The sequence below is a fragment of the Pleurodeles waltl genome, chromosome 5 (genome assembly GCF_031143425.1).
Source record: "Pleurodeles waltl isolate 20211129_DDA chromosome 5, aPleWal1.hap1.20221129, whole genome shotgun sequence".
Taxonomy (NCBI): Eukaryota; Metazoa; Chordata; class Amphibia; order Caudata; family Salamandridae; genus Pleurodeles; species Pleurodeles waltl.
In genome coordinates this window covers 47,408,088-47,423,926 of record NC_090444.1, presented here as the reverse complement: position 1 = coordinate 47,423,926, position 15,839 = coordinate 47,408,088, and the positions used below count along the sequence as shown (strand labels likewise).

Here is a 15,839-nt window from a genome sequence, read left to right as displayed (position 1 = left end):
ATAGGTTAACATGGGGGCTGCCTTTCAATATTATTAAAGTGCAGATTCCCTTAGGGAGCTAATAAAAATGTGGAGTTTAGGGTCTCTGATATCACAATTTAAAAATACATCTTTTAGTGATGTTGGTTTAAGGATTGTATGTTTGAAAATGCCACTTTTAAAAAGTAGGCATTTTCCTGCTTAAACCATTCTGTGACTCTGCCTGTTTGTGGATTCTCTGTCTAGGTCAGTTTGACAGTTGGGATATTTGCACCTCTCTCTAGACAGTGACACAAAGGGAGCTGGGGAGTAGCCTGCATATCCTGATGAGCCACCTGTGCTATGAGGGAGGGGAAGAGTGGTCACTCACACCTGAAAGGGCTATACCTGCCCTCACACAATGCAGTCTCCGACCCCCGGTAAGTGTCTGGGGCCTGGCCTGGGCAAGGCAGGATTTCACAAACAAGAGAGACTTTCCTTTGAAGTAGGCCTATTTCAAAGGCAGAAAGTGGTATAAGAAGAGCACCCAAAACCCCTGAAAATTCGATCACTTCTGGAATCAAGAGGAACCCCTGCCAAGGAGAAGAGCTGAAGAGCTAAGGAAAAGTGCTGCCCTGACTGTGACTGTGCTTTGTGGAGCTATCCTGCAGTTTCTGCTTCTGCCTGTGAAAGAGGGCAGACTGGACTTTGTGGTATATTCCTGCTTGAGAAGAATCTCCAAGGGCTTGGACTGAGCTTGCCCCCTGTTCTGCAATCTCAAGGCAATCAAAGACTTCCCCTACCAGCACCTGGACTCTCTGCTGAGACTCCCACCCTAACAAGTGGTGCCCTATCCAGTCCCTGAGCCCTTGAAAGGAGAAGCTGGTGAAAATCCAAGAAAACCGACTTCGGACGACTCAGGACGGATGCCGCTGCCGAATCCCGTGAAGCCACCTGCAACTGACTCCGTGGTCCTCGTTGGAGTGCGATGACCCTCGCAGGCCCCACACAGCAGCAGCCCCGTCGAAGCCTGCGACTCCGTGGAAGTCGCTGCACCACGTCATGACCGACGCCACCCGAAGTGCGCGGATTCAAAGCTTTGCATCGATGCCACCTCACCTCCACTGCTCCACTGCAAGGACCTGACTCCTCTTCGTGACACCTCAACTACTTCGCACCGCAGCACCGTAACCAACAGCGCCTCAGATCCAGCGATGCCACTATCCACGACTTCGCCCACCGGCTTGTTTTCACACTTTCCTAAGGTACTGTACCTGGGTGTCTGCGTGACTCCGTGCCCACGCCGTTGGCGTCAGATTGTTGGGAACAACTCTGTCACAATGCCGTGTTAACACCTCATCAAAGCAGTTTGTGTTTCCAAGCGCTATTTTTAAGTTTAATCTTTACAAATTCAGAACTTGACTTGTGTATGGTCTTGTTTTGTTTAGATAAATATTTTTCTTAACCTGTGTTGGGTCATTTTGTGGTGTCTTTACTGTATTACTGTATGTGTTGGTACAAACACCTTACACCTAATCTCTGAAGTTAAGCCTGCCTGCTCGTGCCAAATTAGCAAAGGGGTGAGCGGGGGTTAACTGACGGTGATTCTCCTTTACCCTGACTAGAGTGAGGGTCCTTGCTTGGACAGGGGGTAACCTGACTACCAACCAATTGTATCATTATGTACTGATCATTTTAATTTTAACAATAGGTGGCTCCTCTCACCCATTAATTTCATTAAAAATTGCTTGAAATAAAAATTAAAAAAAATATATTAATTAATTAGTGGCTCACATTACCCACCCCTTTACCATATTGCTTATTTTCAGCTAACATAAAGATCATGGGTTAGCTAAAAGATGTTCACTGTTCAGTCATCGCCAATAATGCTGAAATCACCTAGTAGTCTCACTGTTTTTAACAAAAATGAAACCAACTTGGGTGACAGCCTTTTGAACTAATCAGCAAACCATCCTCAAATCATCATGAACATTGTTATCTTGTTAGTGCTGAGGAGTAATTAGATAGTCATTTTCAAATCACCCCCAAGTCATCAGGAAGGCTTGCTCTGTGGGAAGTAATCAAATAGACATTTTCAAATCATCCCGAGATCATCAGGTCTAGTTTCTAAAACTCTCCTGATGACTTCAGCAACTTGATGATGTGTGATGATGAGAAAATGACTTCTACAGTGGCTGGATGATAATTCAATGACTCTGGGATGGCTTCTAAAGTAATCCTGTTTGACCTGGGATACCCCAGACAAAATACGCGAATATTCCAAGAGCTCACATCATAAGACCTGTTGTTCTAAATGTGGGCAACATGTGGCTGGTATTGTTCATGTGTTTGCGGGATGCCCAACACTCAAAACCTTTTGGTCTGGAGTAGAGTATTTATTATTCTTTCATCTGCATCAACTTAGGTGGTATCAATAGCAATCATTGCATCCCCGCTGTATATTGCCAGAGCACGGGCTCACCCTACTAATCCCACAGCTTCTGAATGTTGGTCATTGTTTTCACAGATTTCCGAATTTGCACCCTCTATCCTTAAGGCCAAAGGCTCCAAGGCTTGTGCGCATCTACATCAAATTTGTGATAATCTGTTTTTTGAGGCCCAGAATTTTGTATTTTCTATTTGCGTTTGTGCTGATACATTTTATGATGTTTCTTTCTTACTATTTTGGCCATTCTTCTTCACAAATACCAATGTATGAGGCTGTGTGCATACCTTGGCTATTTTTCTGTGCTCATGTGATCACAAACAACTTTAATAAATATATTTAAAAAAAATATATGGCATGGAGGGCCAAATATTGCTGCCCTTGCTGTGCTGGGATGGGACAATGCCATCTAAGGGAGATGTAGCTCAGAAGTTAAAGATGTCACCTGCTGACAAATTACTGTTACCTGGGAACCATTTTTTTAAAAATCTTCCCAGACTAAAGAAAAAGGTGACAGTTCTGAAAGAAAATCGGGTGGTGTGACAAGATGATGAACTCCTATCCAGGGTGAGGAGCCCATAGTAGCCCTGGAATCCGAGAGAACCTTCGGCAGGAAGAGCAGGGGTGCGATCCAAGGACAGGAATCAACACAACCGTGGAAGCACAAGCTCCCCAGACAGGTGTAGGGAGTAGCAAAGTTGTTGTTTGCACCTAGGAAGCAGTGTAGCACAATAACTTACTACTAACACGATAAAGTGCAATCTGGTGGAATAACACCCTTAGAACATATTGATGGAATGATGTAAAATATAATGACGCCCAAAGGGATGCAATGGAGTGCCTAAATAAATCACATTTTAGAATACATTTTCATACATAAAGCATGCAGATAAGGTGCATGAAGGCTTACTTCTTTCGGTACAGATAAACTGCATACCTTTAGGAAACGTGCAACATGTCATATGCACACTGCACACTGAGGCAACCTCTGGAATGATACATTAAACATTAGGAAACCTACAGGCCTGGGTCCATGTATTTGCTTTCCATTATGAAGCTGTGTTATTGTGTGAGTGGTCACCTATTGCTGCTTGTGGGGCTTTTCCAAATGGTGGAAGAGGAACCAACATAATATGAAGGTAATCTCTTAGGTCATTCATAGCACGAAACGGATCCAGGCTGCCTGTCTCCTGGGTCAAGACAGGTCAGGGCCAGAATGAACATACTGACATCTGCAGCTAAACTATTATACATTGTAACACTGTCTCTGCAATGCTGTTTATATGCCACCATAAGGCCAGTCTGCCAATGTATACAATAAAGTATTAATTACCTCTGGATCCTGTAACAACACCGAACAACACAACATTGACAAACAGCACTGCAAGAAAACTGTTCATTCTGTGGAAACAAAAATAGCTCAGCTCAGAGATCAATACATTAGAGTCATATATAAGTATACACATGCAACCTTAACCTCTTAGCTGTAATAATGATTCAGTGGTGGTCCCCGGGCTCCAGTATTGATAAAATGGGGGCCCACAGAAGTCAAAAGGTTGGGAACCACTGTCCTAGGGATTCTAATGGTACCCAGAGTTTGTGGTTTCCCCTTGAGGAGACCAAGAAATTAGCCAAAATACAGTGAAAATTCTGTTTTTTTCAGAAAAATTGGAAAAAAGGGCTTCCAAAGAAGGCTTGTGGTTTTTTCCCTGAAAATGGCATCAACAAAGGGTTTCTGGTGCTAAAATCACCATCTTCCCACCTTTCAGGAACGGGCAGACTTGAATCAGAAAACCAAATTTTTCAACACAATTTTGACATTTTACTGGGACATACCCCATTTTTACTATTTTTGGTGCTTTCAGCCTCCTTCCAGTCAGTGACAGGAATGGGTGTGAAACCAATGCTGGATCCCAGAAAGCTAAACATTTCTGAAAAGTAGACAACATTCTGAATTCAGCAAAGGGGTAATTTGTGTAGATCCTACAAGGTTTTCCTACAGAAAATAACAGCTGAAATAAAAAAATATAGAAAGTGAACTGAAAAAAACAGCCATTTTTCTCCACATTTTACTCTGTAACTTTTTCCTGTACTGTCAGATCTTTTAAAGCAATATATCGTTACGTGTGCTGGACTCTTCCGGTTGCGAGGATATATAGGGCTTGTAGGTTCATCAAGATCCCTAGGTACCCAGAGCAAATATATGAGCTGCACCTTGCAATGGGTTTTCATTCTATACCGGGTATACAGCAATTCATTTGCTAAAATATAAAGAGTGAAAAATAGGTATCATGCAAATCTTTGTATTTCCAAAATGGGCATAAGATAAGGTGTTGAGAAGCAGTGGTTATTTGCACATCTCTGAATTCCGGGGTGCCCATACTAGCATGTGAATTACAGGCCATTTCTCAAATAGACGTCTTTTTTACACACTGTCTTACATTTGGAAGGAAAAAATGTAGAGAAAGACAAGGGGCAATAACACTTGTTTTGCTATTCTGTGTTCCCCCAAGTCTCCCAATAAAAATGGTACCTCACTTGCGTGGGTAGGCCCAATGCTTGCGACAGGAAACGCAACATGGACACATCACATTTTTACATTGAAATCTGACGTGTTTTTTGCAAAGTGCCTACCTGTATATTTTGGCCTCTAGCTCAGCCGGCACCAAGGGAAACCTACCAAACCATTTTTAAAAACTAGAGACCTAGGGGAATCCAAGATGGGGTGACTTGTGAGGCTCTGACCAAGTTCTGTTACCCAGAATCCTTTGCAAACCTAAAAATCTGGCCAAAAATACACTTTTCCTCACATTTCGGCTACAGAAAGTTCTGGAATGTGACAGGAGTCACAAATTTCCTTCCACCCAGCGTTCCTCCAAGTCTCCCGATAAAAATGGTACCTCACTTGTGCGGGTAGGCCTAGCGCCCATGAATGGAAATGGCCCAAAACACAACGTGGACACATCGCATTTTTTCACAGAAAACAGAGGTGTTTTTTGCAAAGTGCCTACCTGTATATTTTGGCCTCTTGCTCAGCCGGCACCTAGGGAAACCTACCAAACCATTTTTAAAAACTAGAGACCTAGGGGAATCCAAGATGGGGTGACTTGTGGGGCTCTGACCAAGTTCTGTTACCCAGAATCCTTTGCAAACCTAAAAATCTGGCCAAAAATACACTTTTCCTCACATTTCGGCTACAGAAAGTTCTGGAATCTGACAGGAGTCACAAATTTTCTTCCACCCAGCGTTCCTCCAAGTCTCCCGATAAAAATGGTACCTCACTTGGGTGGGTAGGCCTAGCGCCCATGAATGGAAATGGCCCAAAACACAACGTGGACACATCGCATTTTTTCACAGAAAACAGAGGTGTTTTTTGCAAAGTGTCTACCTGTATATTTTGGCCTCTAGCTCAGCCGGCACCAAGGGAAACCTACCAAACCATTTTTAAAAACTAGAGACCTAGGGGAATCCAAGATGGGGTGACTTGTGGGGCTCTGACCAAGTTCTGTTACCCAGAATCCTTTGCAAACCTAAAAATCTGGCCAAAAATACACTTTTCCTCACATTTCGGCTACAGAAAGTTCTGGAATCTGACAGGAGTCACAAATTTCCTTCCACCCAGCGTTCCTCCAAGTCTCCCGATAAAAATGGTACCTCACTTGCGTGGGTAGGCCTAGCGCCCATGAATGGAAATGGCCCAAAACACAACGTGGACACATCACATTTTTTCACAGAAAACAGAGGTGTTTTTTTACAAAGTGCCTACCTGTGGATTTTGGCCTCTAGCTCAGCCGGCACCTGGGGAAACCTAGCAAACCAACGCATTTTTAAAAACTAGAGACCTAGGGGAATCCAAGATGGGGTGACTTGTGGGGCTCTGACCAGGTTCTATTACCCAGAATCCTTTGCAAATCTCAAAATTTGGCTAAAAAAACACATTGTCCTCACATTTCGGTGACAGGAAGTTCTGGAATCTGAGAGGAGGCACAAATTTCCTTCCACCCAGCGTTCCCCCAAGTCTCCCAATAAAAATGGTACCTCATTTGTGTGGGTAGGCCTAGTGCCCACGAATGGAAATGTCCCAAAACACAACGTGGACACATCACATTTTTTCACAGAAAACAGAGGTGTTTTTTGCAAAGTGTCTACCTGTATATTTTGGCCTCTAGCTCAGCCGGCACCAAGGGAAACCTACCAAACCATTTTTAAAAACTAGAGACCTAGGGGAATCCAAGATGGGGTGACTTGTGGGGCTCTGACCAAGTTCTGTTACCCAGAATCCTTTGCAAACCTAAAAATCTGGCCAAAAATACACTTTTCCTCACATTTCGGCTACAGAAAGTTCTGGAATCTGACAGGAGTCACAAATTTCCTTCCACCCAGCGTTCCTCCAAGTCTCCCGATAAAAATGGTACCTCACTTGCGTGGGTAGGCCTAGCGCCCATGAATGGAAATGGCCCAAAACACAACGTGGACACATCACATTTTTTCACAGAAAACAGAGGTGTTTTTTACAAAGTGCCTACCTGTGGATTTTGGCCTCTAGCTCAGCCGGCACCTGGGGAAACCTAGCAAACCAACGCATTTTTAAAAACTAGAGACCTAGGGGAATCCAAGATGGGGTGACTTGTGGGGCTCTGACCAGGTTCTATTACCCAGAATCCTTTGCAAATCTCAAAATTTGGCTAAAAAAACACATTGTCCTCACATTTCGGTGACAGGAAGTTCTGGAATCTGAGAGGAGGCACAAATTTCCTTCCACCCAGCGTTCCCCCAAGTCTCCCAATAAAAATGGTACCTCATTTGTGTGGGTAGGCCTAGTGCCCACGAATGGAAATGTCCCAAAACACAACGTGGACACATCACATTTTTTCACAGAAAACAGAGGTGTTTTTTGCAAAGTGCCTACCTGTAAATGTTGACCTCTAGCTCAGCCGGCACCTATGGAAACCTACCAAACCTGTGCATTTTTGAAAACTAGAGACCTAGGGGAATCCAAGATGTGGTGACTTGTGGGGCTCTGACCAGGTTTGCAAACCTCAAAATTTGGCTAAAAAACACATTTTCCTCACATTTCGGTGTCTGGAATCTGAGAGGAGCCACAAATTTCCTTCCACCCATCGTTCCCCCAAGTCTCCCGATAAGAATGGTACCTCACTTGTGTGGGTAGGCCTTGTGCCCGCGACAGGAATAGATCACACAATGGTCAAAGTTGGTCCTTACATGAGGCAACTGTTGACCCTGGGGTGATCCATTCCTGACGCAGGCACTAGGTGTAGGAACTCAAGTGGGGTAGTGTTTTTATCAGGACAGGTGAGGAATCACTGGGTGGTAGGAATTTTGTGGATCCCAGCGTATTCCTGTAGTTTGTGTGATAGAAATGCAAGAAAAATAGAGTTTTTATTCAACATTTCAGCTTTGCAGGGTATTCTGGGTAAGAAAACTTTGGGGAATTCAAACAAGTCACACCTCTGCGGACTCCCCCTAATGTCTAGTTTCCAGAAATGTTTGGGTTTAGTGTGTTTCTCTATATGTCCGCCGAACCCAGGACCAAAAACACATGTGCCTGCCTTACAAAACCAGTTTGTTTTGTGATTGATAATTTTGATGTCTCCACAATACGATTTGGGCGGTGGAATTTGGGGCTGAACTAAATTGGGGAGCTCCCAAGAGAGCACTCTCTCTCTCTGCTTGCCGCCGCATTCACCTGCTCTCTGGGTTGGGCTAACCCACTATTACCCCGTTGCACAGACGGCTTTTGAAGGGACAGCAGGACTGTCCTCATCACCTCCCTCATAATTTACTGGAAGAGGAGTTATCGAATGGGACTCCTCCGACTGAAAAATCACTCCCAGAGTCTGCGCCATTGTCCTATCCCTCAGATGCTGTCTCAGTATCTGATGTCTCAGTCTCTGATCCTATGTCAGTGCTGTCCTCTATAACCCGCGTGACGGCAGCAGTCATCCATCAAGATGCCATCTCTGCTATTGGCTAAACTGTTGCTCTAAAACACTAGCCTACGTAGACAGTCACAAAATCTATGATGTGTGTGAGATACATGCAACAGTAGAGGCCACCTTACCTGCACTTCTTCCCTCAATCAGTACGTTCTTTCAAGACACTCAAAAAACACCTTGTTACATACCATTCGTCACAGTCTTTAGCACCTCCTGCGCCCAGTCCAACAATCATTATTTGTGCTCCCACTCCCTCCTCCTCGGATTCCCTCATTACCACCTAGCAAAAGTGCCCTTCATCTCTCCATAGCCGCCCTCCACCCCACACATACATTTCATTTGTATTATAGCGCAGGTAATGGCTGACTTTACTAATGTACTCAGCTATTTACATAAAATACAGATTTGCTCTTTGCAGTAGGCATATAAACCTTCTGGGCTTCTTTATGGCACTAAAACTGCCACTAGACAAGTCTGACCCTTTTGTAGCAGAAACATAATCACACTATTTACTTGACTTTTTTATTACTGCCTAAAAGCTACAGTTGAAAAGCGTCATTTGAAGTATGTGTATTTCTTTGAATACGCAAGCTGCAACTGCAAGACAACTGGTGCCAAATATATATATATATATATATATATATCACTTTTATATGTGGGTCTGGTTTTCCTGGGGACCGATCGCAGCCCCCAGGGAAACCACACACATATTGACATAAGTGATATATATATATATATATATAGATCTATCTCTATATATATATCTATCTACATAGATATATCTATAGATAGATCTATATATATATACATATATCTATTTATATCTATAGATCTCTCTATAGATATATCTATATAATATATATAGATCTAAATATATATATATATATATATATATATATATATATATATATTTCTTAGTTGTTGTTTGGTTTCCTTGGGGGCCAAAATGGCCCCAGGGAAACCCTACAACAACTAAAAAAAATATTGCCCCCACAGGGGGTCGCCCTGCCCACGGGCGACCCCATGTCCATTTCTTTTTCTTTTTTTTTTTTAAATACAATTTAGCCCCTGGGGGCACCTACCTTTTTTTAAAAAAAAATATGCCTGGGGGGGGGGAGCGGCCCGTTTTCCGAGGGGGCCGACCCCCCAAAGTGAAATCCTTGGTGTCTAGTTGTGTTTCGGGGGCCAGGAAACACTTTCAGGAAGGCCTTGTAAGAAAGGGGAGAGTCTCCCCTTTCTTTCGAGGCCTTCCCGAACGTGGGGAAGGCCGTTTGTGGCCGTTTTCCCCATTGTAGAAGGAAGCGGCCGCAAGGCTGCTTCCTGCTCCGATGGGGAAATCCACAAAGTGACGTCAGCGCGCTTCGCGGCGCGCTGACGTCACAAAGGGGCGGATGGGGGGCGGGGGGAGACACGGAAGTCCTTCCGTGTCCCCGGGGAACAAAAAAAAGAAACCTCCCTGGTGTCGGCCACTGGTCGTGGCCCGCACCAGGGAGGTAGTGCGGGCATCGGCCAGTGGCCGACGTCCACATCCAAGGGGTTAACAAACCATATTGATAGTGACTCACAACTTCAGTCAAACATAAGTACTTATGTATAATGACACAGAAACATTTGGCAGCAGTGAAAGAAGCAAAATGATTTCTAGATCAAGGATGTGTGATTGCTATCTTCCTCCTGGACTTTAGTGCTGCCTTTGACATGGTAAAGCACGGAATCCTCTTGGAGAGGCTCCAAAATGTTGCAGTGAGTGGATAGGCTCTTCTCTGGGTTAAATCATTCCTCAATCAGAGAACGTTCCAAGTATTCCATGGTGACTGTAGCTCAATTGTGCGGTCTCTCAGGGATCCTTGCTGAGCAATACCCTTTTAAATGTTTGGCTGAGGTTGTCCTTGCACATGGGATCCCGATAGTATTGTATACTGACAATACCCAACTTATTTTTTTGTTGAGCCATGTAAATGATGATTGACCTGTGTCTCTTGGCTCCTGTTTTACGGGATGTAGGATGAGCTGTTCCACTCTGTAACTCAATGGGTAGAAAACATAGCTCCTGATTCTAGATAGTCTCTCTCCAAATATGATAAATCTGGGATAACCTAATGACTTAAGCGCTCTGCCAACACCAAAAACAGAGATAAAAGGTCTAGGCGTTAGCTGCTGCTGCTCATCTTTTATGTAGAATCTCTAAATTTCACTCCACCCGACAAGCTTTAAAGTCTCTACACTAGCTGCCGGTCGCTCAAAGAATTACATTTAAATACCTATGCATTGCTCACAGATCACTCACCCAGACGGCTTTTGTTCTTGCAATGCCTGTCGAGCTACAGATCCGCTGATTTAGAGAAGCAGAAGAGAATGCTGATCTTTCAGGTACAATGTTACCATGCTCTGGAATTCTACGCCTAATACCTTGCAGACTTCTGAATTGGAATTTCAATTCCGCAAACATCTAAAGACTTGGCAGTTCACACAGTCTTGTTGATCCCCTGTCTCTGAAGGCAGATTTTTAACATTGACACTGCTGTATAATGTATAGTACCCTATAGCGCTGGGATGCTTTAGGGAAGCTATGCTCTCTTTAAGTGCCTAATACAAAACAATACAACACAACTCATAAATAAACAGATATACATGTTTAGACACGCCTCTCATCAACGCTCATCCATGACTATTCAGGCTAAAACAAAACAACAAACAGACCAAATATACAGCCTAAAAAATAGGCATGTTCATACAAAACCACCATTGAACATGCGTGCACACACTCTGTAACACCCCAATGGACATGTTGGATCACACAAATACACTACGTTGTATACCAACAGAGAAGAGGAAACAGATATCTTACCTGTGCTTATGAACTGGGTGGTCTCTTGTACTACTTCAGTCAGGGTTGTGTATCTTCAGACTCATCAGCTGCTGAGAGCAGGTTTATATGCCACTGAGGCTCCTGATTATATGATTACCTCAAATGATCCCTGTGCATACTATTTATCAAATGTTATTTCCTTGTTGGAAAAGAGCAGCAGCAGAGCTCTGAGGATGCGATAACATCTAAATACTTCCTTCCTACAGTTCCAAGAACTTTCCTTGAAACAAAGCCAGTTTCTTTGTAAATGAACAATCTTATCTAAAGTCCTGCATCTAGATTGTGTAAGTTATACTCAATTCACAATTCATGGTGACCTGGGGGTGACTGAACATCTACATTAGAAACTTCCCCAAATTTAGCAATATGTTTAAAACTGCACTTTTTATGTTTCTGCCTCCAACAGAAGTACTTCTTTGGTTCCAAACGAACATCTTAATAACTTCCAAAATTCGGTGTTTCTCTCTGAAAGGGTTAAAGACCCTAACCAGATCCACCTCCACTGTTCCAACTGTGTTCTTTGTCCTTCACGTTCCTATGTTTGGGGGTGTTTGTGAGGTTTCTAAATCCACTTTTTGGCAAATGCTCTGTCACCACCAACCTCTAAATGATCCACTTAGACTGGTCGCTTACACTGGTGGGAAATGAGATAAGAAAAGTGAAAAATTGTGAGACAACCATTACAAGAATAAAAGGAGGAACTGTAGAAATTAACTATGACTTCAAAAGAGAAAGCATGTAAAAGTTTCAAGGAAAGGGTCAGATAGAGAGATGAAAAGAAACATAGTTAGAAAGGTCAATAGGGACAACGTGAGTAATGTGTCAGGATTCTCCTCCTGCAGCCAGCCAGCATTCTGATGTGTGCATGCAGAATCTCCTGAAGATATCTGTTGAACCTCAGTGAGGTGTGGGGTGTGAGAGGTTAGTGAGGTGTGTCAAGCAGCTCTCGGAGGGGTCTGCAGGAGGGCAGTGAGGTACATGTAGGGGAGTGAGGTGTTGAGTTTAATGAGATGTATGTGGTTCATTTAGATGCATTAAGGTCACAAAGGGGTATTGTGAAGGAAATGTCCCCAGTATGGTGTGCAGTCCTGTCTTCCTGTCATGAGTGCCTGACTGTGACTATTTGGCATACAGATTTTTGATTTTGGTCTTAATTTGACACTGATCTAGCATGTGTGCAGAGACTGTGTGCAGGTGCTGTATGCAGGTGCTGTTTGCAGGGGCTGTGCAGAAGTGTGTCATCATTGAAAGTCAGAGGACTGCAGCACATAAAGCAGTGGTGGCAGCGTAAAAGGTATTTTATCACTGGAGTAAAGCCCAACGTGTACTGTATAAAGTTCTGCTTCTATGCACTTAACAGGCTCAGTACTAACATCCCAAGTGTATAGTGTGCATACTTGTGTGTAGAAATGTATGGTATGTGTGAGTGAACCAGAAAAATTGACATCTTTGGATTCAATTTTGCAAAACCCAGGCCTGGCCTTTGGTAAAGGCAGAGGTGAGTTTTCTCAGACAGTGGACGTTTATTGCTGACATTGTGAAACTGGAGGGAGGAGACCTAGAAACTGAAGTAAAGGTAAAGGAGACAAAGCTTCTTTAGAAATACTATTAGGCCTTTAACTAGGTAAGGAGCTGCTGATTATTCTTCCTGACCAAGGCCATTTAGTAGATGATAGGAATAAATGGTGGAACTACAAACTCTTGTTCAAGATGAGAGAAATCTTTAGGTGAGACCTCATCTCGCCTTTGTATTTCTTTTCTCTTATGACACAAACAAGTGCACAAACCTCACACCCCTTTGTCGCACCAAGCTGAAGACTACCATGCTGTGAGTATTAGCACTCAACACAAAAGCTGTGTCTGGAGAGCCATACGAAGAAGACACTTGAAAAATGAATCACCATGCCTTCTGGTCAGCTTCTGTTTGCTCCCTCCTGCACAGCTCCACCTGCTGTTGCCACTGCTGCTGATTCCTTTGAGAGCCTGGCAGCTCTGAGATCGAGGACAACTTTTGTCTGCAGGCATCTGCCTGCCCCTCATCCCTGGTGGGCTAGCGGCCTTCTGTCTGTCTCTGTCTTTCTTGCCTTTTTCTTATGTTTTAATATTTTGGTCTCTGTTTTCTCTCCTTCCACTCTTCTGCTGCTTGTTGCTTTCCTGTGCTCCATCCCTGCCACTGCAGCCCCTGCGGCCTCTTCCTGCAAAGCTCTTTCCCGCCCTTCTGCCTCCCAGCTTACTGGACCCTCCCTCTCCTTCTTAATGGCAGCCGCTGCACAATGAGGGGCAACTCCACTGGCCCTCTGGTCAGCGTCTGTTTGCTCCCTCCGGCACAGCTCCACCTGTTTTTGCCGCTGCTGCTGATCCCTTTGAGAACCTGCCAGCTCTGAGATCAAGGACAACCTCTACCTGCAGGCATCCGCCTGCACCTTATCTCTGGTGGTCTAGTGGTCATCTGTCTGTCTCTGTCTTTCTTGCCTTTTTTAAATCTGTTTTAATATTTTAGTTGTTTTTTCCTCTCTTTGTGCTCTTGTGCTGTCTGCTGCTTTCCTATGCTCTGTCCCTGCTGCTGCTGCTCCAGCTGCCACAACCATGTTTCTGAAAAGCGCTTTCCCACCCTCCCACCTCCCAGCTGTCTGAAAGCTCTCACCTCCTTCCCCTTCTTAATGACGGCGGCAGCACGACTGAGCAGCGGGTGTACTGTGGGCACATCAAAGGTATGCCGAATGCAAGCCCATCTGTGCCTGGACTGCACCCAGCACCGAGGACCCAGGTTCCTGCACCACCCACCATTACAATGCCAACGCTCTGCACGCCCTCAACCCTGGAAGATCCTCAGCCTGCCACCAAGCTGACCCAAAGAACACTCATGGACCATTTTCCTGATGCTTCTGCTACCTGCCTCTGCACATCACGCCCCTTCCCATAGCCCAGACAGACATCTCAAGTGCATACTCCTCAACACCTGCTCCCTTGTCAAACACAGAAGAAGTTTTAGACCTCCTCGACATGCCGAAGACTCAAGAAAAAGTGGCACCTAGAACATACACCGGACAACCACACAACCTTCAAGAACGCCATTGGCAGACATCACCAACTCATCCAAACTGCCAAAAGAACCGCCTTCAAAGAATGCATCGACAACAATGCACACAGCTACAAGGAGCTCTTCAACATCGTGAAGGAACTCTCTAACCCAGGCACCAACATCAGCAACATCCTGCCATCACAAGACCTCTGCGACTCCCTAGCAACCTTCTTCTACTGCAAGATCGCAGACATCCATGACAGCTTCAATACCGAGACCCCCCATCAACCACCAACACCACAGACTCACCGCCCCCCTCAGCCGCACCAGCCTCCTGCTTTCCTGGACCCACGTGAACGACACCATCAAAATCATGAACACCATCCGACCTCTGCCCTCACCACATCTTCAACAAAGCGAGCTCAGTCATCACTCCCCAACTCCGGAAGATCATCAACAGTTCCTTCGAGACTACCACCTTCCCGGAGAGCTGGAAACATACAGAAAACAACACCCTCCTCAAGAAACCCAAGGCGGACCCAAAGGACCTCCAGAACTTCTGGCCCATTTACCTGCTCTCCTTCCTGGCAAAAGTCTTTGTGAGAATTGTCAACAAACAACTGACCCGCTTCCTCGAGGAGAACAACACCCTGGACCCATCCAAATCCAGATTCCGCAGCAACCACAGTGCCGAAACCACCCTCATCGCCGCCACTGACGATATCAGGACTATACTTGAGAACAGCGAAACCGCGGCCCTCATCCTCATGGACCTCTCGGCCGCGTTCAACACCATCTGCCACCACACCCTACGCACACGCCTCAATGACGCAGGGATCCATGGCAGAGCCCTGGACTGGATCACCTCCTTCTTCACTGGTAGAACCCAGAGAGTCCGCCTCCCTCCATTCTGCTCTGAAGCACCAAAATCATCTGTGGCGTACCCCGGGGATCGTCCCTCAGCCTGACCCTCTTTAACGTCTACATGGCTCCACTCTCAAACATCGTCCGATCTCATGACCTCAACATCGTCTCATACGCCGATGACACCCAGCTGATCCTCTCCCTCACCAAGGACCCTGCCACCGCCAAACCTAACCTCCAAGATGGATGAAGAACAGCTGCTTGAAACTGAATTCTGACAAAACTGAGGTCCTCATCCTCGGCTCCACCACCTCTGCCTGAGATGACTCCTGGTGGTCTGCCACACCTGGAACGGCACCCACACCCACCGACCACGCGCAAAACCTGGGATTCATCCTGGACTCATCGCTATCAGTGACCCAGCAAGTCAACGCCGTCTCCTCCTCCTGCTTCAACACCCTTCCCATGCTTTAGAAGATATGCAAATGGATCTCCACTGGAACCAGAAGGACGGTCACCCAAACCTTCATAAGCAGCAGACTGGACTACTGCAATGCCTTCTATGCAGGAACCACGACCAAGCTCCAGAAAAGACTGTAAGGCATACAGAACGTCTCTGCACCCCTCATCCTGGACATCCATTGCCACAGCCACATCACAGCCCACCTGAGAGACCTGCACTGGCTCCCCATCAACAAGAGAATCACGTTCAAACTCTTCACC

At 45.2% G+C, this 15,839-nt stretch overlaps 1 protein-coding gene across 1 annotated transcript in view; it reads right to left on the bottom strand.

Moving 5' to 3' along the window:
* Positions 1 to 11,308, bottom strand: part of LOC138297200 (fucolectin-like) — a 64,115-nt gene extending 52,807 nt beyond the window's left edge. Inside the window, exons 1-2 of the mRNA XM_069236687.1 lie at positions 11,210 to 11,308; positions 3,738 to 3,805 (exon numbers count right to left, since the gene is read on the bottom strand). Coding sequence (XP_069092788.1) covers positions 3,738 to 3,804 — 67 coding nt within the window. The 5' untranslated portion in view covers position 3,805; positions 11,210 to 11,308. The remainder of the gene's footprint in view (positions 1 to 3,737; positions 3,806 to 11,209) is intronic.
* Positions 11,309 to 15,839: the final 4,531 nt, after the last annotated feature.